The following is a 21904-nucleotide window of genomic DNA, read 5'->3' on the forward strand; positions in this document are numbered from 1 at the left end:
TCTCACTGCTTCAACTTCGGTGCTAAGCATCTCAACTGATATTTGCTGTATTAGTTTTAAAATATGTGAATGAACTATACCGACAAATACTTACCACGGGTGATATTTGAAATGCTGATATATCACAAATATCCTTTTTTTTGTCAATAATGTCAGATGAAAAAAGGCAGAAGCAGATCCTTTCTGGGAAATGTCCAATCGTTGTAGTGTCTGAATTTAGTGTGTTACATGCTTCAAACATCAATATGTATACTGATTCTTGAGTAGAATTGTTGTTAACATTGTAAATTTCGTGCCGCTGCATTTGCGTACTTTATGAAGCTTGACATTTTGAATTCCATAATTTTGGTTGCAATGGCTGGGATCAGTTTCTTGATGTCTGGCATAAGCTTTGTGTCAGCAGTAATTGATTATATCGGTGGGTCTTCTTTGTAGGCGTGCCTGAGGAGGTTCTGGAAAGAGCCAACCTAATATTAAATGCAACTGGGAGTGGTAAGCGCTTGGGACGCTTGTACAATGAGAAATTATCTATTAAAGATCAGCAATATAAGGTAGAAGAATTCACTAAGCTGATAAACACTTTTTGGTAATTCAGACTATTATATCTTCTCAATAAAAAGTGACGGCTCTCACTAATTTCAGGATATGGCGGATAGATTGTTGGATTTTGATATCAACATGGGTGATACAGACCACTTCCTATGTGATGTATTCTCCTCAACAACATAGAGCACATTCTGAAGTAAAGGTATGGCTTTATATTCAATTTTGATTCCCATAGATAAATAAAGGACCATGTAAAAAATGAAATCATATGACCATGCAGAAAGATTGTAATTTTGATTCTCAGGAAATCCTCTGTTTCTTTCAATAGACATCTCGGCAAAGGCAACACGGATTCATGGATGCTCAATCTGTGTTCAATCTATGTGATGGGTCAGGCACACCCTAGAGAGACGTGCGATAAAATTTCTCACTCCATGAAGATGAAATAGTAAAAATGAAAATTTGTCCACTGACTTCTGCAAATTATGCTGAATCATATAATCCGAAGAAAGAGCTACCAGAATATTGGTTCTCTGGGTACATGTGCTCTGTTGTATGTTGTCGTAACACCTGAAAATTTTGAGTTCACATATTTTCTGTGAGAATCAATGACGGAATGCCTGAGCTTCTGAAATATTTAAAAATTTCCTTCTACTATGGTTCTTGTGGAAATGTCAATTTTGATCCTACTTTTTAGAAAAAATAGAAATAATAATTCATGACCACCAACATTTTTTGATATTTTGTTTTTTATTTTCTTTTTGGGGTAGTTTGATGTCTTTGTTAGAGCTCTCAATCTCTTGAATCAACTGCATGGCAGCAATGATATTAATTTGAGTGGTAGGTTTTGCTTGTTTCATGCGATTAAGGGGAAGCGGATTCCGTCTGTGATAATAACTATTTATGACTTATGCTGGTCACTCGAAATGTAAATGAATTTTCATGTCAATGGAAACGAAATGGATCATTTGCAGAACGTATCCAAGTAATTGAGCCTAGAAGATGGCAAGTTGTGTAAGATTTATCCAAACCTTTTGTTTCTTTAAATATAATCTCCAACATCTTTTATTTTGAAGGAATATTTTAAAAAATGGATCGGTGGGGTGGATCGTCTACTCCCCAATCCCTATTGATCTATGGGATTGTCAATTGGGTAATTTTTCTTGAGAAAAAAGGAATAGAAAAAATAATATACCTCCAATTTAGCCTCATTTTTCTTTTTCTTATAATGCTCCCACTTTCTCTCTCTCTAAGCCGGTCCAACACATTTCAATATAAACCTGTCTGGTAGATTTTGTACCACCAGACCAGTGAAATTTTACTATCAAAAGCCGGTCTGGCACTTTTTTTTTCAAACCGGCACATTTTGTCAAAGGCCGGTCCGGCCTATCTTTGAGTGTGTCTAGAAATAGAGAAAGAGGTGTTTTGAAGGAGCGTATGTGTAAACAATAGCAAACTGAAATTGAAAATTACAGAAGATTGTTTGTTGGCTTAGTTACCAAAGGATGTAGGGAAGTATCTCTAGTTGAGCTTTTATATAAGTTCAAGGAAGTGGGAAGTTTGAGAACCTTAAAAGGCGTGTTTGACAAAGCATGGGAGATGGCTCTTCTTTCAGCTTCCAAAATCCCACTAGTTTTAACGTGAAAAATTTCCCCCGTTGAAGGCCGCACTTCCACTTTACAGCTTTCACAAGTTGTTATCAAACTTCCACGTCTCAAGAACTGGCATGTGGAAACCCCCACTAATGAGAACTTTAAAATTACGTCTTGACGGCAGTTTTTTAGGCAATCCTGGACAGTGAGGTATTGGCATTGTGGTGATTGGTGAGAAATCATCATTGGCGATTGTAACTACTAATAAGGTAGAGGTTAAAGCAGAATTGCAATGTTAAAAATCACAGAATATTATTGTTGAGGGAGACTCGTTGAACACGAACAAATGGTGTGAAGGTGAGCAAAGTGTTCCCTGGAGGCTGCTACCACTAATTTATGAAATCCAAAATCGTTGTGGAGGGCGTAATATGTAATTTGCTGATATATACAAAGAGTACAACCAGGAGGAAGATATTTGGTCATGCAAGGTGGTTCAAACTCATTTTTGATATTAATGCAATGGAATATTTTACTAGATGGCTAGCTGTTATGTCGATAGAAGCTAGAATCCTCTAAACTCAGAAGTCACTCCCGTTAAAGCTAAAAAAGAAATGGGGCTTACCAAGCAAAAATGGAGAGTCAACAAAATTAATAAAATACCAAAGAAACACATTGTATTTATTAGGGCTGGCAAAGGGCCAGGCCATATCTGGCCCGAGCCCGGCCAGGTCCCTTTAAGGTTGGCCCGGGTTGGGCCTGATGCAAATAGGGTAGAGGAGGCCTTAGCCTAGGCCTGGCTCGGGCTGTGCTAGGCAGGGCATACTTGACTCAAGAATTAAAAGATGAAAAATAAGGGAAAAAAACAGGGCCTAGCAAGGCCTGCCTTAGCCCCAGCCAAGGCTTAGCCAAACCCGCCTTCGGACAGAGTCCAAATATGACCCTAGCCAAGGCCTAGCCAGACCAGCCCTCGGACAGGGCCCAAATGTGGCCCTGGCCAAGGCCTAAGCTGACCCGGCCTAGGGCAGAGCCCAAATGTGGCCCTGTCCTCGCACCAATTTTGTAGCTGCCCTATGCTTTAAGGGCCAGACCAGGCCGTCTTATACTTGATTTAGTGTAATTGCGCCGAACGAATCCCTATGCTTTGTTGTTACTAGGGATTGGGAGCATTCATGGTACTTCTGGTTCCGTGGACGTCTTCAGCTATGTGGTGGGCATAAATCTTTCTAAATGAAATGCAAAGCACCGCTTACTGGTTATTGCAAGTGCGAGAGGTGGGTCGACTTGATCTTGTTGATAACTAGAGCCATATCATTAAAAAAGCTCCAACTCGTGCTCCTCAAATAAGATTTGGAGATTTTTAGGGTGTGGTTTATATAAGGTTGAGGCCCTAATCACTCGAAGTAAGGCACTATGGCCAGAAAAGCAATTTCATCTGCATTATAAAAATTAAAGATTTAAAAATAGTATAAATCAAGCAGATCTACAAACACTTGAAAACTTAAAAAATTGATGGTTCAAATGAAACATTACAAAATACACTATTTTCAAGATTTGAAATCTATTTTTTCTCATGCCAATACATCTTGAGGTAAAGATGATGGAATTGAGGTTTTTTTAAAATTGAAACAACCTCTTCTAGTGAATATTTGAAGTGCATCGCGATTTGATTTTTTAGAGCCACACCTTTATATAAACTTTTGGCTTTTTTACAATGATAGTACGTCAATAGTATGATATAATGACATATACTAGTCTCCGTTTAATTTACAAAATTAAGCCCCATGTGGGCGTTTTGGTCCAATCTTTCTTGTTCTGTTCTCTTTACGTAAAGGAAAATAGTTTGATAGGGCTGCAGTCCTATCAAATAAGTAAAGCCTCAACTCTTAACTCATAGAAAATTATAATTCAAGTATTGAAAAACCTTTAAATTGATCATCTCAGCTTAAATATTATGGTTGTAAAAAAAAAATTAGGATTTCAAGTTCTAAAAATTATGCATATTGCACCAAATTATCTAGACCATCCACGTCACTCTAAAAATAAGTGTTAATAGATCCACAAGATCTATACCATTATTTGAGTTTCAAATTTATTTTCCATGTTAGAAATTAATTTTAGAGCCATCATGAAAATTTCTGATGCCCAAAGTTCTTTCAGGATGAGGATTTGAGGTGAGGCTTTATTTTGTTTTCATTAGCCTAGGCCTTATAGAAACTTCATCCTTAGGTGGAACCTCTCGCCGTCTTCTTATTTTGACTAGTTGGTTTTCTATTTGGGAAAATTACGTAAATATCTAATTTTGTTTTCGTTATTACCAAAATACCGAATACTTTCCGTTATTACTAATATGTCCGTTTTTTTTAAAAAAGACGAAACTACCCATTTTCGGTTTTTCAAAAATCGAAATCAGGCCAATTTTTGTTTTTGAAAACCGAAAAATTTTAAATTTTAAATTCTTCAATAACTGAATTTTTTTTGTCTCTCTTGTGGGTCCTCTGTGTATTCTCTCTCTATATTACACTGGTAAAAATAGTTTTTTTTTGAAACTCTGTCTTCCCTTCACCCGGTGTCTTTTTTTTGGGTAAGTTTCACCCCAGCATATTGAAAGAGAAATTCGGCCTGGTCAAGATATTCCTATAGCTTAAAGAGGTTGAATTAAGGAGAGATATATTCTTCAAGGTAGGGCATCATGGGCTGGGACATGAGCAGCTTGAAGAGCTTGAATTGAGGAGAGATCTCTTCTTGAAGGTAGGGCATCATGGGCATGAGCTTTCCAATCTCCTATGATGTAGGGCTCAAACTAGTTTTTTCCCTTGATAGAAAATGCCACAAGAGAGGTAGAGAGAGAATATGCCATAAGAAAGAAAACGCCACAAGAGGTAGAGAGAGAATGTGTCACAATATTTCTCCTAATCTTCTCATCTTATAATCCATGAGATTTCTTCTAAATTTAGGGTCTCAAACTAGTTGTTACTCCCTGATTTTATCGGATAACTATAACTTTAGAGAGGTAGAGAAGAATTCGTCATGAGAGAAAAACATTTTTCGGTTCTTGAAGAACTGGAAATTTAAAATTTTATGTTCTTGAAGAATCCAAAATTTTAAAAGAACCAAAAATTTTCAATTTTCGATTTTTCAAAAACCGAAATTCGGCTAATCGAAAATGGGTAGTTACGTATTTTTTTTTAAAATGTTATGAAGTCAAAAAAACGGATATATCAATAATAACGGAAAGTATTTGGGATCTTGGTAATAACGGAAACAAAAATAGATATTTACGTAATTTTCCCTTTCTATTTTAACGGGATGTAATATTTTGTTGCCTCATTTTGACAATAATATAAGACTCTAAATCTTAGATTTTGGGTCTCTGCTGCGCCCTTTGTTGACATGTTTTAATTTATTTGTTTTTTCAATTTATTTGTTTACTTTTTTTTTTTTTTTTTGTACAAATTGACATAGTTTGGAATATAAATTTTTTATTTTCAGTTTACTCGTTTTTCCGACAATTTTATTTTGCTGGAATGGGCGGTCCGACATTTTGAAGTTGTGGTCCGACGTTTGAAGTTGCGGTCCGGCGTTTTGATATGGAGGTCTGGCATTTTGAAGGAGTAGTCCGGAGTTTTGAAGTAGCGGTCCGGCGTTTTGATATGGAGGTCTGGCATTTTGAAGGAGCAATCCGGAGTTTTGAAGTAGCGGTCCGACATTTTTAAGTGAGCAGTCCAGCGTTTTACAAGTGCGGTCCGACGTTTCCTTTTATTGGGATCCAAAAATGATTTGTTACATGAGGGAAGGGTACTTTAGTAAAAAAAAATTAACTTTTTGTATAGGGGGTATTTGCTAGGAAACATAGTTTTTTGTGGGAAGTTGCTAGGAAAAGTTGAGTATGGGTAAAATGCGCAAAAAGTTCATCTTGGGGAGCTTTTTGTAATTTTTTCAAAAGTTTATATAAAGTTGCAACTTTAAAATGTAGAATTACATATGCAACTCAAAAATCCATTAGAAAATATTATTTTAATATTGAAAAGCCTTGAAAGATGTATGACTATGAAAAAGAAAAAGAAAAAGATTTTAAGTATCAGAAATAGTGCATCTTGCAACATATTATTTAGACTGTTCATTTTTAAGATTTCCATGTTTATAGATCTACTTAATTTTAATCATTTTTGGAGTTTAAAATTTTAGAACTTGATATGAAAATATATTTTAAATAATCCCAAGAATATTTTACCCCAAAAATACATGTTATGATAAATTTTGGAGGTATGCCCTTAATTGGATGGTTAAGGTTACAACCTTATAAAAACCACAGCCTTATAATATTTAATTGTTTAGAGCAGTGATTTAAAAATCGTCGAGTCAGCACAAACTTGAGCGAGTCATCACGAGAATCGATCACCCCCTGTGTCGATTCTAATAATATTCACCCTATTATCTGATTCTAGAGAAAAACCGACGAGTCTGCCTGAATCTCTACAGTAAACTTTAGAGCATCAACCCAAGGTGGTTTCATCTAAAATCTCTACGGATGGGGCTGTAAATAGTAGCTCAAGGAATAAGGAGTTAAGGAAAGCCAAATTCAAATTTCAAAATTTTAAATTTGCTATTGAGCCTGAGATCAAATTTCATCGCAAAAAAGCCTAGGATAGCGTGATCTAGCGTAGGAAAACATCCTGAGCTATGCGTACGTTATCCCTACTGGCAAAAATAGTCATGGATGATCGAGTAGGATGGCGTGACTGTCGAAGAACAAGAAACATCAAGAAGGACAATTGTAGACCCGACTTTTGAAATTGGATGTATTTCCAAGTCCCTGAGCTTAAAAACTGAATTGTAAACCATATCAGAACCCTAAATCCTACCGGTGTATATAGAACCAGCTCTAAACAATCAAAATAAAGCGCACCATCAATAAATGTGTTTTCAATATTGAAAATCTTTGTGAGAGTCCTAAAATTTATTTTTATATTTAATTATAAAATTTAAAACACCAAAAATAGTGTAGATCAAGTGGATCTATGGAAACTTGAAAATCTTAAAAAGTGATGATCCAAAAATGCGTTACAAAATGTACTATTTTCAAATTTTGAAGTCCGTTTTTATCTAATGTTTATGCATCTTGACGTCGAGATGATCAATTTGAGGATATTTGGCATAAAAAAAACCTCTCCTATTGACATTTTTGAGGTGGGCTCTAATTTTATTGTTTAGAGCCTCGGCTCTATATAAACTTTTTTCAAATCCTCAAGCCTACAACAATTATTTCCAAAAACCTTAAGAAAAACAACCTAGAATAGGAACCATACTAGTATAGTAAGGCTTAGTGTGCTATAATTCATAGTTTCTAGAAAGACTTAGTGTGCTATAATTCATAGTTTCTAGAAAGGACATGATTTCTATGCAGCCAACCTGCATATTGTAGAAATGCGGGTTTGGCAATAAATATATTTTAAATACAATTAGATCCTAATTTTTAGAGAATATATAATCTTTAATATGGAGATCATGAATATAGAAAAAAAAAAAAAAAAAACAACAAAATTAAATATTAAAAATCCATTTGGACAGTTAGTTACACTTAGTTTAGATGGACCACCTATTTGCATCCAACTTTAAGATGGATGCTTTATATATATGGGCTGCATATTGTAGAAGCGTGGTCCAGCCTGCATGAAACAATTTTCCTTTTAAAAAACTCTAAAAAATATTTATTTGGAGTCCGAAATCCATAAATATTATCGAGAATAGATAGGAACAATCAAAACCTAGAAAAGACTAAAATCGTCCTAAATCCAAGTTGTTCCAAAAGTTTATCCAAAACATATCAAGGTAGGATTGATGTGGCCTACAAAATGAAGCAAAACGCATCAGCAGCGCAAATCACTTTTTGGGTGTCAAGGAGGTCAGCAACACAAATGATCCAATGGTGTGTGAAACTGTGTAGAACAATTGTTTCGTCCAGGCTGGACTGCATTTCTACAATACGCAGTCCAGAGGTATAAAGCACCCATCTTAAAAGATGAATGTAAATAGGTCGTCCAACTAAAAATAATTGTAATTAATAATTCAAATATTTTTTTAATGTAATTATTATTTTTAATTTTTAAAATTTATTTATTTTTTCATATCATGATCTTTATGTTGGCTGGCCACATGCTAACCGCGTCCAACTGTGTAAATCAGCCTATAAAAAGACCCTTCTCAGGTCTATAAGTCTAGTTCAAAGCAATTCAAAGTAGTTCAAGAGAGTTCATGAACCCTAAAGAGACTAGAGATCCCAAAAAAACATAGAGAGAGAAAACCCTAGCCTTAGGAGAAACCAAAACGTGCAACTTCATCTCTCGTAGCCATAAAAACCCTAGAATAACCATTAGCAACCTCAAACCCTAGGCCTACACACCTATACCCTAGAAATTGAATTGACCTTAGATTAATTTCAAACCAACAATAATTTTAGCAAATTCTTGCAAAAAAAAAAGGTAAAAGGTATAAAACAACCGGCCGTATGATACAAGCATCAACTCTGGGTCCTAGGTATCTTATCGGGATTTGATTATAAACAAGCCTATTTATAAATATTAAAAGTGCTTATTTTAAATACATAATAATAATAATAATAATAATAATAATAATAGAGTAATGATCCTATGAGACCCTCACACACCCATGTGTATAGGACCTCAAAGGATCACCATTAAATTTGATACAGATTTCTAGAAAAGTCAGTCCCACACCTATGTGATAACTTGAAATCTGTACCAAATTTAATGGTGATCCTTTAGAGTCATACACCTATGGGTGTGGGAGGGTCTCATAGGATCATTAATAATAATAATAATAATAATAATAATAGTAATAATAATAATAATAATAATAAGAGTAATAATAATAATAATAATAATATCAATAATAATAATAATAATAATAATATCAATAATAATAATAATAATAATAATAATAATAATAATAATAATAATAATAATAATAATAATAATAATAATAATATCAATAATAATAATAATAATAATAATATCAATTTTATAATATTAATTATTTTATTTTGTAATTATATAATTAAAGCAATATCCTTTGTCAATATTCACGCACTATTATAAACTATCACAAAAACAATTTACACATTTCATTAAACAAATTCAATCAAAGTAATCATATTTCCTCATTCACTATATTATGTCTTGTAGTATTTCCAGAAAGAACACATTACGCATGATTTTTCAATGAGAGCCACGAAGCACGTGCAAATTAATACCACGATACCACTATATTTGACTGGCCTTCTAAACAAATAAAGATGTTGTTTAACAAAAAAAAAAATAAAGTGGAATAGGTTTTTTACTACATGGCTAAAAGTAAGTTTGTTATGATTGACCTACACGGGTTGATATATCCGCGTACATTGACAAACGTCAAAATTTGGGTCTCCCAAAGCTAGTATCAGAGTTTAGAGTAAGAAAAAGAAAGAATTCCTTTCGAAATAAAAAAGAAAAAAAAAAAAAACAAACCATGTTCTCATTATTTTGGGAAGTGTTATAAAAATCAGCGAGTAGAACCGAACTCGCCCGGGTTCGACTCGAGAACCGGCACAACGTACCGGTTCCAGTACAAAACCAAGAACCGTCCGGTTCTAGAGAAGAACCGCCGGTTCCCATCCGGTTTTACCCGGTTCACTCCCGTGAACTCGTGCGACACACACATGCACGCGTGCGACACATGTGAGGTTGCTCCAATATTTGTACACAAATGCTTTGATATATTACATAAGTATTTATATACCAAAGTTGAATATATTTCAATGTGGGATAATTCCCAAACATCATTAAATGAAATAGAATGTAAATATATTCTATTAATCAGCAAGTTATAATTATATGTGATGAGGTGGTGTGGTGGTTAAGACCTTTGCTTTTTCATGTGACCTCTCAAGGTCGAGTCCCCCTGTGAGCCTTACATTTTTGTGTTGTATATAGTGTATAAATATTTTTGTAAATAATATAAAAAGCATAAAAAAATGAAAAATAAAAAAATTAATTTTTTGTATAACAGTTAATTTTTGTTGTATATAGTGGTATAATTATTTTTTAAAATAATATGAAGAGCATAAAAAAATAAAAAATAAAAAGTTTATTCTATTTGAAATCTCTATCTTTCTACTAACAATCACTTTCACTAAATTTATTATAGAAACCTAAAAAAATAAATTTTTGAAAAATTGAAGTGTTATTTCAAAAATTTGTACGTATTTTATTAATTTTTATGTTGATAACCAAATTTGTTATTTTATTTATTAATTTTTACATTATAAATCACGTAATGTACTATTTTTCTTACAGTTGTCAATAATACATTTTAAATTAGATAATATTATAAAATATTTTTAATTTTTTATTATTTTTCTAATAAAATAATTATAAAATGTAAACTAATAATTATAATTTCATTATATAATATTATAATTAGTTAGGTTTTAATAATTTTGGATTATAGTTAGTTAAATTGTAATAATTTAGATTTTTTTAGCGGATTAGGGTCTTTCGCCAAAACGAGATTTTAATGGTCATTCTTTCATTGATTAGTCTACTCTTTATAATAGTCCATGTATAATTATATATTTTATCTATGCTATTTCTATGATTTTTCTTTTATGTGATGCAAATTTAATAGTTAACATAAGTTTATACAGGGAAAAAGCATCTCAATATTTACAAATTGATGAAAAAATGAAAGTTAATAATGTAGTACCCTCATTTCTTATTGGATTCCTAAAAAACAATATTTATAATGAATTTTAATAATTTTTTCTGATTTTTTTGAAGCTTTAATCCGACCGATTCAGCCGATCCAGATCGATTGTTTAGGTGCCCGATCCGAGTCACTGATTCGCTTTTTAAACCATTGGTTTTGGGTAAAAACATACACACATACTACTAAACTCATACAAAGTTAACTTCACCCAATTTAATAATCTAAAGTGTCAAAGCAAATATTACAATGTTAAGGAGAGTGTTTTTCTAAAATATTTGTGAAAATAATGGTCCAATTTTTATTTTATTTTATTTTATTTTCTACTTCACTTAAAAATAAATTTTAAAAGGAACTAATGATTTATATAGGGAAAAAGAAAGAGCATAAATGAGAGAGACAAGTGGCCATTGAGAAAACACTCGGCAATTATCTCTCTATGAGGGTCCTCTCTCACTCTCCTTTGGGTGCGGTTTGTATACAGCCGAGGCTTTAAACAATTAAAGTAAAGTGCGCCTTCAAAAAGTGTCGAAAAATGTGGTTTCAGAATTGAAAATCTTTGTGATAGTTTTAAAATATATTTTTATCTCAAATTATAAAATCTAAAGCTTAATAAATAGTGTAAATCGAGCAGATCTATGAAACCTTGAAAACTGACAGTCCAAAAATGCATTGATGCATTATTTCCAAAACTTGAGATCCATTTTTTTCTCATTTTCATGCATTTTAGGTCAAGATAATCAATTTGAGGATATTTGGGCATCAAAACAACCTATTCTAGTGAAATTTTTAATGTACGCCCTAGTTTAATTATTTACAGCCTCGCATCTATATGAACTTTTTTCTTCTTTTTGTGGCTACATATGAGAAATGATTTTGGAGAGGTCAGGCACCTTGTGTGAGCTCCGACTCTCTCTCGTAAACCTCTTTCTCTCTTAAGCTTTCTTGGGAGTTGATTTCTTGTGAGTTGGGTACTAGGGACATGCCTCTCATCTCTGGGAGAGCTCTCCAGTATCACAAGATAAATTACAGCACAGTGTTGCATCTTACAGTAGCTTCTTTCTCTAAATTATTTGTTAATCATTGTTTTGTAGCAAGCTTATCTTCCCTCTTATGTAATATGTTTATTAAAACACTTCAAGTTTCTCTCTAGAAAGGCTACAAAATTGGGTATGTAAATCTCTATGAATTTGGTGAGTTTCTTCCAAGTTTTTGTTCATACTTTATAGGAAAAATTACAAAAACCTCAAAGACTACACTTTCTATGCAACTTACCCCCAACCTAACTTCCCTCATTTTTTTCCTCAAAAAATATACTTTCTATGCAAATACCCCCTAACCAAATAAAAAATAAAAAAAATGCCTAAACTACCTTTCCTTACTTTTACCTTACCCATGCCTCTGTCTCCTCTATGTATGTGCGCTCTAGCACTGTGTAAGTGCACTCCAGCAGTGTAACACTCTGGAGTCACAAAGCTCCAACCCTATCTATGTGCCCTCCGACAATGCGTACGCACGCTTTGACAATGTGTACGTGCGCTTCGGCATTATATGTGCACTCCGGTACTATGTAAGTGCCCTCCGGCAGTGCAACACTTTGGAGTCACGGTGCTTCGACAGTCGATCATGCGCTCCAGCACTGTGTAAGTGCGCTCCGACAGTGGAATCTGGAGTCACAGTGCTCCGACACTATGTATGTGCACTCCAATAATAGATGATGTGCTCCGGCATTGTGTAAGTGCACTCCGGCACTGTGTAAGTGCACTTTGGCACGATGTAAGTACATTCTGACACTGTACAAGTGCACTCTAGTAGTGCAACACTCTGGAGTCACAGTGCTCCGGCAGTGGATCATGCGCTCTGGCATTGTGTAAATGCACTCTGGCAGTGTAATCTGAAGTCACAATGCTCCAGCACTGTGTATGTGCGCTCTGACAGTGGATCATGCACTCTGGCACTGCAGTGGTTCGCTTTAGCAATGAGCTCCGAAAGTCAACGTCAAATATGGCCAAATTGATTTCTGTGTACGAGAAGTGCATTTTCATCTAAAAAAATGAACTTTTTCCCTTGGGGGGTATTAAAATAGAAAGTGTGTTTTTCGGAAAAAAATGAGAGAAAAACTTAGGTTGGGGGTAAGTTGCATAGAAAGTGTGGCCTTGGGGTTTATAATTTTCCCTACTTTGTATCAAGGATAGTACTTGAAGTTTGGGAAATTTTGCATGAGTTAAGGGCAAATATTATAGAGCATCATTTTAGTTTGTCGGAGTGATTTATATTGGGTTTTTTATGACTAAATGCATGCTGAAAATTACATTAGAGTTGCTTAGATGAGGCTTACAATTATTGCAATTGATTTTAGATTTTGATTCTTTTATGGATGAAAACATCAGTGAACTTTATGCATCTTTTTGTAGTCTTAATGAAATTTATAGCAAGCTTTTGAAGTAGTTTATATAAAGTTAGAAAGTGTTGCATGCTATATGTTTGTTGATTTTCTAGTTGAACTCAAAACCCAATTTGTATGTTACTGCAGCTTTATTTACTTCAGAAAACCAAAAAGACCATAGTATTTGGGCCAACAAGGAATTATGTACAAGGAGAACAATCAGATCATTTAAACATTTTCTTTTGGTACACAAATATCATATACACCTAAACCATAAGTTGTACAACCATTTCTCCACCCGAAGTCTAAGGAAATTTCTCCTGAGACATCAAGGTGATCAATTATATTACATTATATTACAACTTGAATCTAGAGGAGGTGGATTGATCTGCAACGCCGATTCGGGCTGGATCATCTTCTCCAGTGTGAGAATAAGTTCAAAAAACTTTTTATCATAAAGTTTAAATTTAAAATATTAGATAATAAAAAATAGAAAAAAATGGGTGGCAATCAGGTAATTCAGCCAATCCAGATCACCTATTTCTGATCCAAATCAAATATTTTAAATCACTGATGGTGAGAAAAGCCTGGAGAAAGTATAAAAAGGTTTAAAAGTATCGTTTCCTCTCCCATTATTATAAAATAAGAAATACTATAAGATCATTTAAACTTCACAATTACTCCTTGTCATCAGAGATAAGTGCAATAAGTGAGCAATAAGTGAAATCGAGAAGCGGCTGGAGCTCTACCATTGACCCTGCGATGAGAATTTATAAGGAGAAATGGAAATCTGATTTTACAGGGAAACAAATTTAATGAATCGGTAAATAATCCATGTATATCCTTGTTAGATTTGTTACTAGTAGAACTTTCACCTTGCTTTGACCATGGTATTTTGTCTTAAGCCTCTTAAGCAAAAACAGAAAACAATGTTTTAGAGGAGAGCAAACAATCTTTTGTGGATATCCAAATGTTATTATTGTGCCTCTTCTTTACCTGACAACCAAATATAAGGCCCAATTTACACAGACATCAGAAAGGCAAATGTTGGTACCCAAGAGTGAGTGACTTTCCCTTTTCCACTTGAATGAGGAACCATAGGGTTTCATGAATCATTTACAAAAGTTACCCGTCAATTATTCGTAATAGCAAAACTATCCAGAAGAGATTGAGAAACTCACTCCACCCATGCCTTTGTCAAAAACAAAAAAAAAAAAAAAAAAAAAAAAAGGAAAAATGTTTATATAAGGTGTATTCACCTTAAAAATTAATAGAAAAGAGAGTTCTTAAGTTACAAAACCTTCCAATGGATTATCTTAATCTCGAGATCAATAGATATAAAGCAATAAATATACAGAAGAAAACAAATTTTAAATCCTAAAAATAGTGCATCTTATAAGAAGTTATCTGGTGTATTTTCAAATGTTTATAGATCTACTCGATCTGCACCATTTTTAAAATTTAAAATTTTATAATTAAGATTGAACATTGATTTTCAAGCCATCATAAAATGGCTAACATTAGAACTATATCTTCCAACAAAATTTACTGGTGTGTCTTACTTGCACAGTATAAGGTGGGCACCTTATACAAATAAGGTGGGCACCTTATACAAATATCACCAAAAAAAAAAAAAAAAATCAGTATCACATGGCTAGCAGTTGCCTGATGTTAATGGGGGTAACGAGGGGCTCTGAACCATCAAAGAAGGCGTCAGTGAGCATGTGAGAAACAGTCTCCGTTGGATGATAAAGGTCCCAAAACACATGGTCTTTCCTATTTGAACAATAGGTGGATATGGGCAAACATGCCACTTTAGCGTTGAATTTTCCAAGACCACAGCAAGCTGCCTTCACCTCTTTGAAACCTTGCAACAAAAAAATTAAAACCCAGATCAATGAAATAGAGAATGAAAACCCCAAATCCAAGAGAATGAAAAACAAAGCAGAGGACCGATTCCATTACAAAATGGAAAAGTCCAGTCCCATGAGAGAAAGAGGGATTCATTCTACACACAAGAAACTGTAGAGGGAGATTGATGTCCAAATCCACATGAAGCGAGAGTAATCTAGGCTGGAAACAAATGGAAAGAGTTGTTTGTTACCATGGGCTGCTGGGTTTTCGATGAAGTCGAGAACAGCATCGTAATTATGGAAGAAAGAAAAGTGGAAGTTCTGATACTGTGCTTTCATGCCTCGCAAGAGAGAGAGGAGCCCTTCATTGTATTTTTGAGACCAGTAGTTGGTTTCTTGGTTGCAATTCCCAGTGTTGTTCTGGTTCCTCTGCGCAGGACAGCACCCAATTGGCCCCACTCCGACCGTTGCCATTTTTCGCGCACCCAGGTTGTATAATCTCTGCAAATATAAGCTCACATTCACAATATTAGCACCTCCACAGTTTCATGAATTTGTTGAATCAAGCACTTCAAAAATGAGGAAGGATTTTTGCACTCTCTCTCTCTCTCTCTCTCTCTCTCCTGAGTCTCTTGTTTTGTACATTAATTTCTCTTTCAAATTGATTTTATTATGGAATGTGTAGACATTCAGTTATGAGTGACTACCTGTAATTGGCCTTTGAGAGTGAGGATGAGGTTGTCTATGAAGTTTTCCGGTGAGATTTGGCTACGAAGCTTTGAATTGGGTTTGAAATAGCCAAGAATGTCGTTGCTCCCAATCACGAGTGCGAAGAGAGACTTAGACAGATAAACTTGCGATCCATTGTTTCCCAGTTGCTGCACAATATCTCCATAGACTGCTGAATAGTACTCAATTTGCTTATTCAATGACAGACACTCTTGCTGCAACTCAAAAATTATAATGCAAGAGTCAAGTGATTATCAGGAATATTTTCTGGCTCTATGAGGGGTGGTTTTTCTGCTGAGTCTTACCAGAGGTTTCGATGAAGAGCCATCGAGAATGCCGGCTCCTCCTGAAGCAAAACTAACGCCATTGCTGATGGAACTGAAACTATTAAAGATGTTAGAGAGCGAGAGATAGGGCGGTGGAGAGGTTGGTGCTCCCAATTTCTCAGCTGCAAACAATGAATTATTTATTCGATCAGTGCTGTTGAAGATGGTAGAGAGAGAGAAGAGAGAGAGAGAGAGAGAGAGAGAGAGAGCGAGAGATGTTAGGAATTCTGCATGTTTGTTTCTCTTAATTTTCAGAGTTTTAGAGTGGAAAATTGAATACCGAGGAAGTCGGCTGCATTCCTCCCATTGCTGAATCTTCCGGTGGCCTTTCCGCCGGGAAAATCAACCCCATTGTGGGGAAAATTGGCCTTGGCAAGTGCTAGTTTTAGATGGTTATTATTGCCCACATCTACTAATGAATCTCCAAACACAAATACAGAAGTTACTTGTTCATCCACACCCTCCACATATAAGCCCAACCATGCTAGAACCAAGATAAAGAAGAATGAAGCATACAATTCACCCATTCTCTCTCTCTCTCTCTCTCTCTCTCTCTCTCTCTCTCAATGGAATTCAACCAACTCACAGTTCAATCTCCCTGATTACTCTCTGTACAAAGAGAGCCGGGAACCTCACTGTGCTTTTATACAAGCAGCACAGATAGTGAAAGGCCTACTGTGAGTGTCCACGTAAAGGTGGTATGTAATAAACAATGTCAACACATACAAAGAACCCGTCTGGAGTTTTCACACTTCACTTCTCACACATTATTAGGCAGGAAAGCAAATAGGAGTGCAATGAATGGGTTCATATAGAAAAAGGTTTGATTTCCGTGGACGCGCGTCTGAACACAAAGGAGTAAAGGGCTTTAAATGTCCATTGATGGGACTTGTTTTTTTGTGAGATAGCAAAATATTTTATACTCCTATTTGAGTGTTATGTCCTTTTAGCAAAATCCAATGTAGAAGTCCTTGGAGGACCCCAAATTTTTGAGATGTAACTTCAACCTATGGACTAATTTTACTAAATAAACTCTCAATGTCTAGAAAAAATAAGGAAAAAGTTTATATAAGGTGTCAACTTTATACTGTATGAATAAGTTACACCTAAATAATCCACTAGAGAAGGTTGTTCCTATTGTGAAAAATCCTCAACTCGATCATTTCGACCTCGAGATTCATAGACATGAAAATATTGGGATTTATAGCCTTAAAAATAGTCCATCTTCTGACTTATTATCTGAACCGTCCATTTTCAAGATTTTCAAGCTATGTATAGGTCTGCTTGATCGTCACTATTTTTGAAATTTTAAATTTTATAATAGGGGGCAACAATATATTTCCATATCGGCTTTGTGGCACCAAAACTTCATTTTTTTGCATAGTTTTGAGGTGCAACTTACCTCATAGTATAAGGTTGACACCTTATACAAACCTCACCCAAAAAGTAATCTAAACAGAGACGGTCCAACTTTTGAAGAGTGGTATCTAAGTGTCAAACACTCAAATATTTTTCTTTTGAGAATAATCATTTAGGTAGTTCCCAAAATTTCAAATCGAAAAAATCTTCCAAAGTAGGTCTTTTAACTGAGGGAGTAGATGGAGAGCATAGAGGGTAGCAATGGGTCAGGTATGGGTCGGGCAGGCTGGACCCAGACCCATATATATTTGGGTCTAAGGTTTTGGACCCAGACCCGACCCGTCGGATCCAAAAGTTGGACCCATACCCATAATTGTCGGGTCTCGGGTCTATTCCATTGGGTCCTGGGTTTGGTTGCGTCCATTTTGAGCTTCTCTTTCTTTTTTTTTTCACCCTTTTATTTACTATCATATATCCATATTATTGGCAACAAGGTCATAATCATTTGCCATTAGATTTCAAGCAGTCTGATTTGTCTTCTAATAGCTAAAGATGATTATGAATTTTATTGTATATGATTCACAATACACCCAAATAAATAGGGCTTGAAGTATTTTATCTCCAATAGTTTACAGTACGGGTCGGGTCCAACCGAACCCGAACCTAGACTCGAATAGTGTTCGGATCCAGGTTTTAAACCCAGGCCCGACCCGCGGGTCCAAATGTTGGACCCATACTTGGGCTCTTCTCGGGCATACCCGCCAGGTCCCTGGTCAGGTTCGGGTCCGAGTCCGGGTCCATTGCCACCCTTACGCATAGTACACGTTATGGAGGAATTATGAAGGGAACAAGGTTTAGATGTTGGTCGTCAAGTTGAGGCGGGCGTGGGACATACGGTGAGAGATAGGAGGCAACTTTTGCATCTTCCCTCCGAAAATTTCGTTGTGGGGGGGGAAAGGGAAAGCTATTGGACGGCAACTTGGACTATTGAGAATTTTGATGGGGAGTAAGGGTATGGAATTATTACCACTTTTTCGTCCATGCGTGATCAAGTTGCAATGGTTTTCCTTTTTTTATGAAGTTTTAATGACGCCTAGGTTTTAAGAAAATCAAATAAAGCCTCACCTCAAATTCAAGTACTCCGTCAATGGAAATCTCAACGATGGTTCTAAAATCAATTTTCAACACCGACAATAAATTTTGAAATTCAAAAAATATCATTGTAAAAAAAAAAATATAGATTTTACAAATCTTTGAACACTTATTTTTAGGGCGAAATGGATGGTTTAGACAATTTGTTAAAACATACAATATTTTTAAAGCTTGAAATCTTATTTTTTTTCACAACCATAATGTTGAAGTCGAGATGATTGATGTAAAGGTCTTCCAATACTTGAATTGTAATTTTTCGATGAGTTATGAGGTAAAACTTTACTTATGTTTTGATAGGGCCGCAATCCTATCAAACCATTTTTGTTTAAGTAATTACCAAATCACGGCAAAATTTACGCAAAAAACTTAAGATGTTAAATATCAAATATAATAGAAAATTTTATTGGAAAACTCTTCAAACAAGAGAAAAATCATAGGGCACCGAAATCCACTAAGCAATAAAAAAGTTACAATGATTCTAGTCAAGTCAATTAAAATAACTTGAATATTTGAGAATAATAAAATAGAAAAATACATTGTTACTTTTTTGAAATCAATTTCGTTTCCCCCTTCAATTTCTCAAAAGAGTGGTGAACATGTTCTTTCCCCTTTATTACTACCTTATTTGTCAAATTACCTTTTGATTTGATAAGTGGCTAGGAAATTGCCCCCTGCGATACTTGTAACCTGAGGTGATTCTCTAAAGTGCTAAACCCACTAACCTCAACAAAGGTGATGAGAGGGCACGATGCTTCTAATCTTTCGTGCTCTTTTGTGTGTAGGTACAGAAGGATGTCTAATGCTTTTGTTGATGAGTTTCAAAGCTTGATGGATCTCTTGCATAATGTTTTTTATGCTCCAAATAGAGAAGATACTCTTATTTGATGAGTTTCAAAGCTTGATGGATCTCTTGCATAATGTTTTTTATGCTCCAAACAGAGAAGATACTCTTATTTGAGATCTAAATCCTCATGGTGACTTTTCTGTGAAGTCAATCTATCGTCTTCTTTATAGTGGTATGTTTCGGGATAAAGACCCAAATATAAGAAAAATTTGGAGTTTTCATATTCAACTAAAAGTTAAATTATTCTTATTGATTGTGTGCCAAAAGGATTCATACAATAGATAATCTTTGGAGGAGGGCATTCATTTTAACAAATGGGTGCTTATTATGTCTGCTAGATGATGAAACGGTAGACCACCTACTGCTGCATTGCCCTTTCTCCCAGAATCTTTGGAATTGGGGTCGGTATATGATTCAACTCCATATCCAAGTTCCTCAATCAATGCTATTCGTTAACAATGGATGCAGCCGGATCTTCCAAAGATTAGCAAATTTTTATGGTGATCGATCTTTATGGACTAGTATAAAATGGAATATGTGGAGGGAACGCAATAGAATAATTTTTTAATGTGTGTGCTTAGACTTGAATGTTCTTAAATCAGATACTTTTGTAATGACAATCAATTTGTTCTCGGTGCATAAGGATTGTAGTGGTATACCCAAAAGTCAAGTTTTTCGGAATTGGCAAAACTTCGTCAACACTTCAAGAGGATCATAATTATTTGGAAAAACCATCTCTTTTGAATGGTCTGAAACTTAATTTTAATGGTAGTTCTTTGGGCAACCCAGGCCCAACTGGTTTCAAGGAATCATTTAAGATCACAATGATCATATTCTAAAGACCTTCTCAAGATACAACGATCAATGTTACTAAATCTAGAGGACTTCTGGAAGGACCAAAAATTCTAATGGAGTTGGATGGCCATAAGACAATTGAAGGGGATTCCTCCAATGTTATTGAACGGGGCAAAAAGAGAGATGAAGCTGCCATAGAGAATTAGGGGTTTGTCCGATGAAATTCATTTTGTGTTGCTTCTTTAATCCTGTGTATTGTTGTAGAAAGGGTAATGCTAAGGCTGATATGTTAGCTAAACGTGGAGTGCACCAATCAATGTTGGTCATATCATCTTTAGCTAAAAGGGGAGTGCCCGAGTCAATGTTGGTCATATCATCTTTCTTATAATTTTTCCTTGTATTTCCCTTTGAGACAATGAAATTCGTGGTTAACTTTAAAGAAAAAAAAAGAAGAAGCCATGGCTTTAATATACGACAGTTGTCCTAAGATCCTGCATGAAATGAGGGGGTTAAAAAAACACAACAATACAACATTTCACTTTGGAAGGGAGAGGAAGTGGGCTCTCTCATCAATGCTTTTTCTTCCTTTCCAAATTCAAAATGTTTCCAAATTTATTGCCAAAATGTTCCCAGATTGATTGCCCCTCTTGAAATTTTCAGTTGATTAAAGAAGAATCAGAATAAGCAAACCTTATTATATTAAATTGGCCCTACAGACCAAGTACCAGCTTGAAGCTTGAATTTATGACAGTTGTCATTATACTTATTCTTAAAGTCTTTGACAGTTTGTATTGTATCTCCAATAAATTGAAGTGCTTGTATTATTGAATGGCATTCGATATGGATAATAAGATGGATGGGGTTTCTATAAGTCAGTCGATTCATATTGTATATATGAGGGCCTCCTCTCAAATCTATTTCAAACATGAAGTTTTAATTCAAAATTTTAGGGGTTTATATCTAAGCTAAGATGATCATGAACATAAAAGAAGTAAAATAAAATTTTCAACATTTAAAGTGTGATTATTTTAGAGATATTTCTACACCGTAGGCTCCTACACCCTCTGATTCACTGACAACTTTTCCTAAATTTTACACCAAATCAAAGTCAACCTTGTTGAAGTTTTACACCAAGCAGTTGATGTCCACAAAGGATCAAGATTCTAAGAGCCATCTATTTGTAAACTGGGACGGTCCAATTGCAATATTGGATGATTGGGTCAGTTTGTTCAATATTTTTTGACTTGAGGAGCAACAGTCCCTAATTTTTTAGGTTAAAATGCCTTACAAGAAACTTTTAAAATTAAAGAGTGCACCGAATTTGTGAGATTGAACGCCTAAAGCTGTTATCTCTTTTGACATGTTCATCACACATTGCCAGCATGTGATGGCATCATTACCAACAGGAAAAAGTTCCCTGCGCGTTCTCTTAACTTTTTTCCAACAGGAACTAAAAAATGAAAGCCATCCCATCTACCTTAAGGATAAGTCTGATTTCAAATAGTATATAAGCAGTTCGTCAGCTGTCGATGTCAACAACGGACAGTCCAATCTATCCTATT

General features: G+C 34.9%; 2 protein-coding genes across 15 annotated transcripts in view; one reads left to right on the plus strand and one right to left on the minus strand.

The window, feature by feature from the left end:
* MSH5 (MUTS-homolog 5) overlaps positions 1 to 1271 on the plus strand; it is a 71687-nt gene extending 70416 nt beyond the window's left edge. For 9 of the 14 annotated variants that reach the window (XR_016049317.1, XM_020674486.2, XM_088858185.1 and 6 more), the window contains 3 exons: positions 436 to 551; positions 643 to 748; positions 875 to 1198. Coding sequence is in view for 10 of the 14 variants with exons in the window: in XM_020674486.2 (XP_020530145.1) it covers positions 436 to 551; positions 643 to 729 (203 nt within the window). In the remaining 4 variants the exon portion in view is untranslated. Of the gene's footprint in view, positions 1 to 435; positions 552 to 642; positions 749 to 850 lie in introns of all 14 variants that reach the window. The other 5 variants (XR_016049316.1, XR_016049315.1, XM_020674485.2 and 2 more) reach the window with 2 other exon arrangements.
* Positions 1272 to 14735: 13464 nt separating this feature from the next.
* Positions 14736 to 16803, minus strand: LOC18445745 (GDSL-like Lipase/Acylhydrolase superfamily protein). The gene is made up of 5 exons (XM_088858194.1): positions 16473 to 16803; positions 16172 to 16314; positions 15845 to 16081; positions 15389 to 15638; positions 14736 to 15151 (listed from the first exon to the last, which is right to left on the minus strand). Exons 1-5 carry the CDS (start codon positions 16717 to 16719, stop codon positions 14931 to 14933), a joined length of 1098 nt encoding a protein of 365 aa, XP_088714320.1. The 5' UTR covers positions 16720 to 16803; the 3' UTR covers positions 14736 to 14930.
* Positions 16804 to 21904: the final 5101 nt, after the last annotated feature.

This window comes from Amborella trichopoda, chromosome 2, assembly GCF_054954075.1.
Source record: "Amborella trichopoda isolate Santa Cruz 75 chromosome 2, AtrichopodaSantaCruz75HAP2 v2.0, whole genome shotgun sequence".
Lineage (NCBI taxonomy): Eukaryota > Viridiplantae > Streptophyta > Magnoliopsida > Amborellales > Amborellaceae > Amborella > Amborella trichopoda.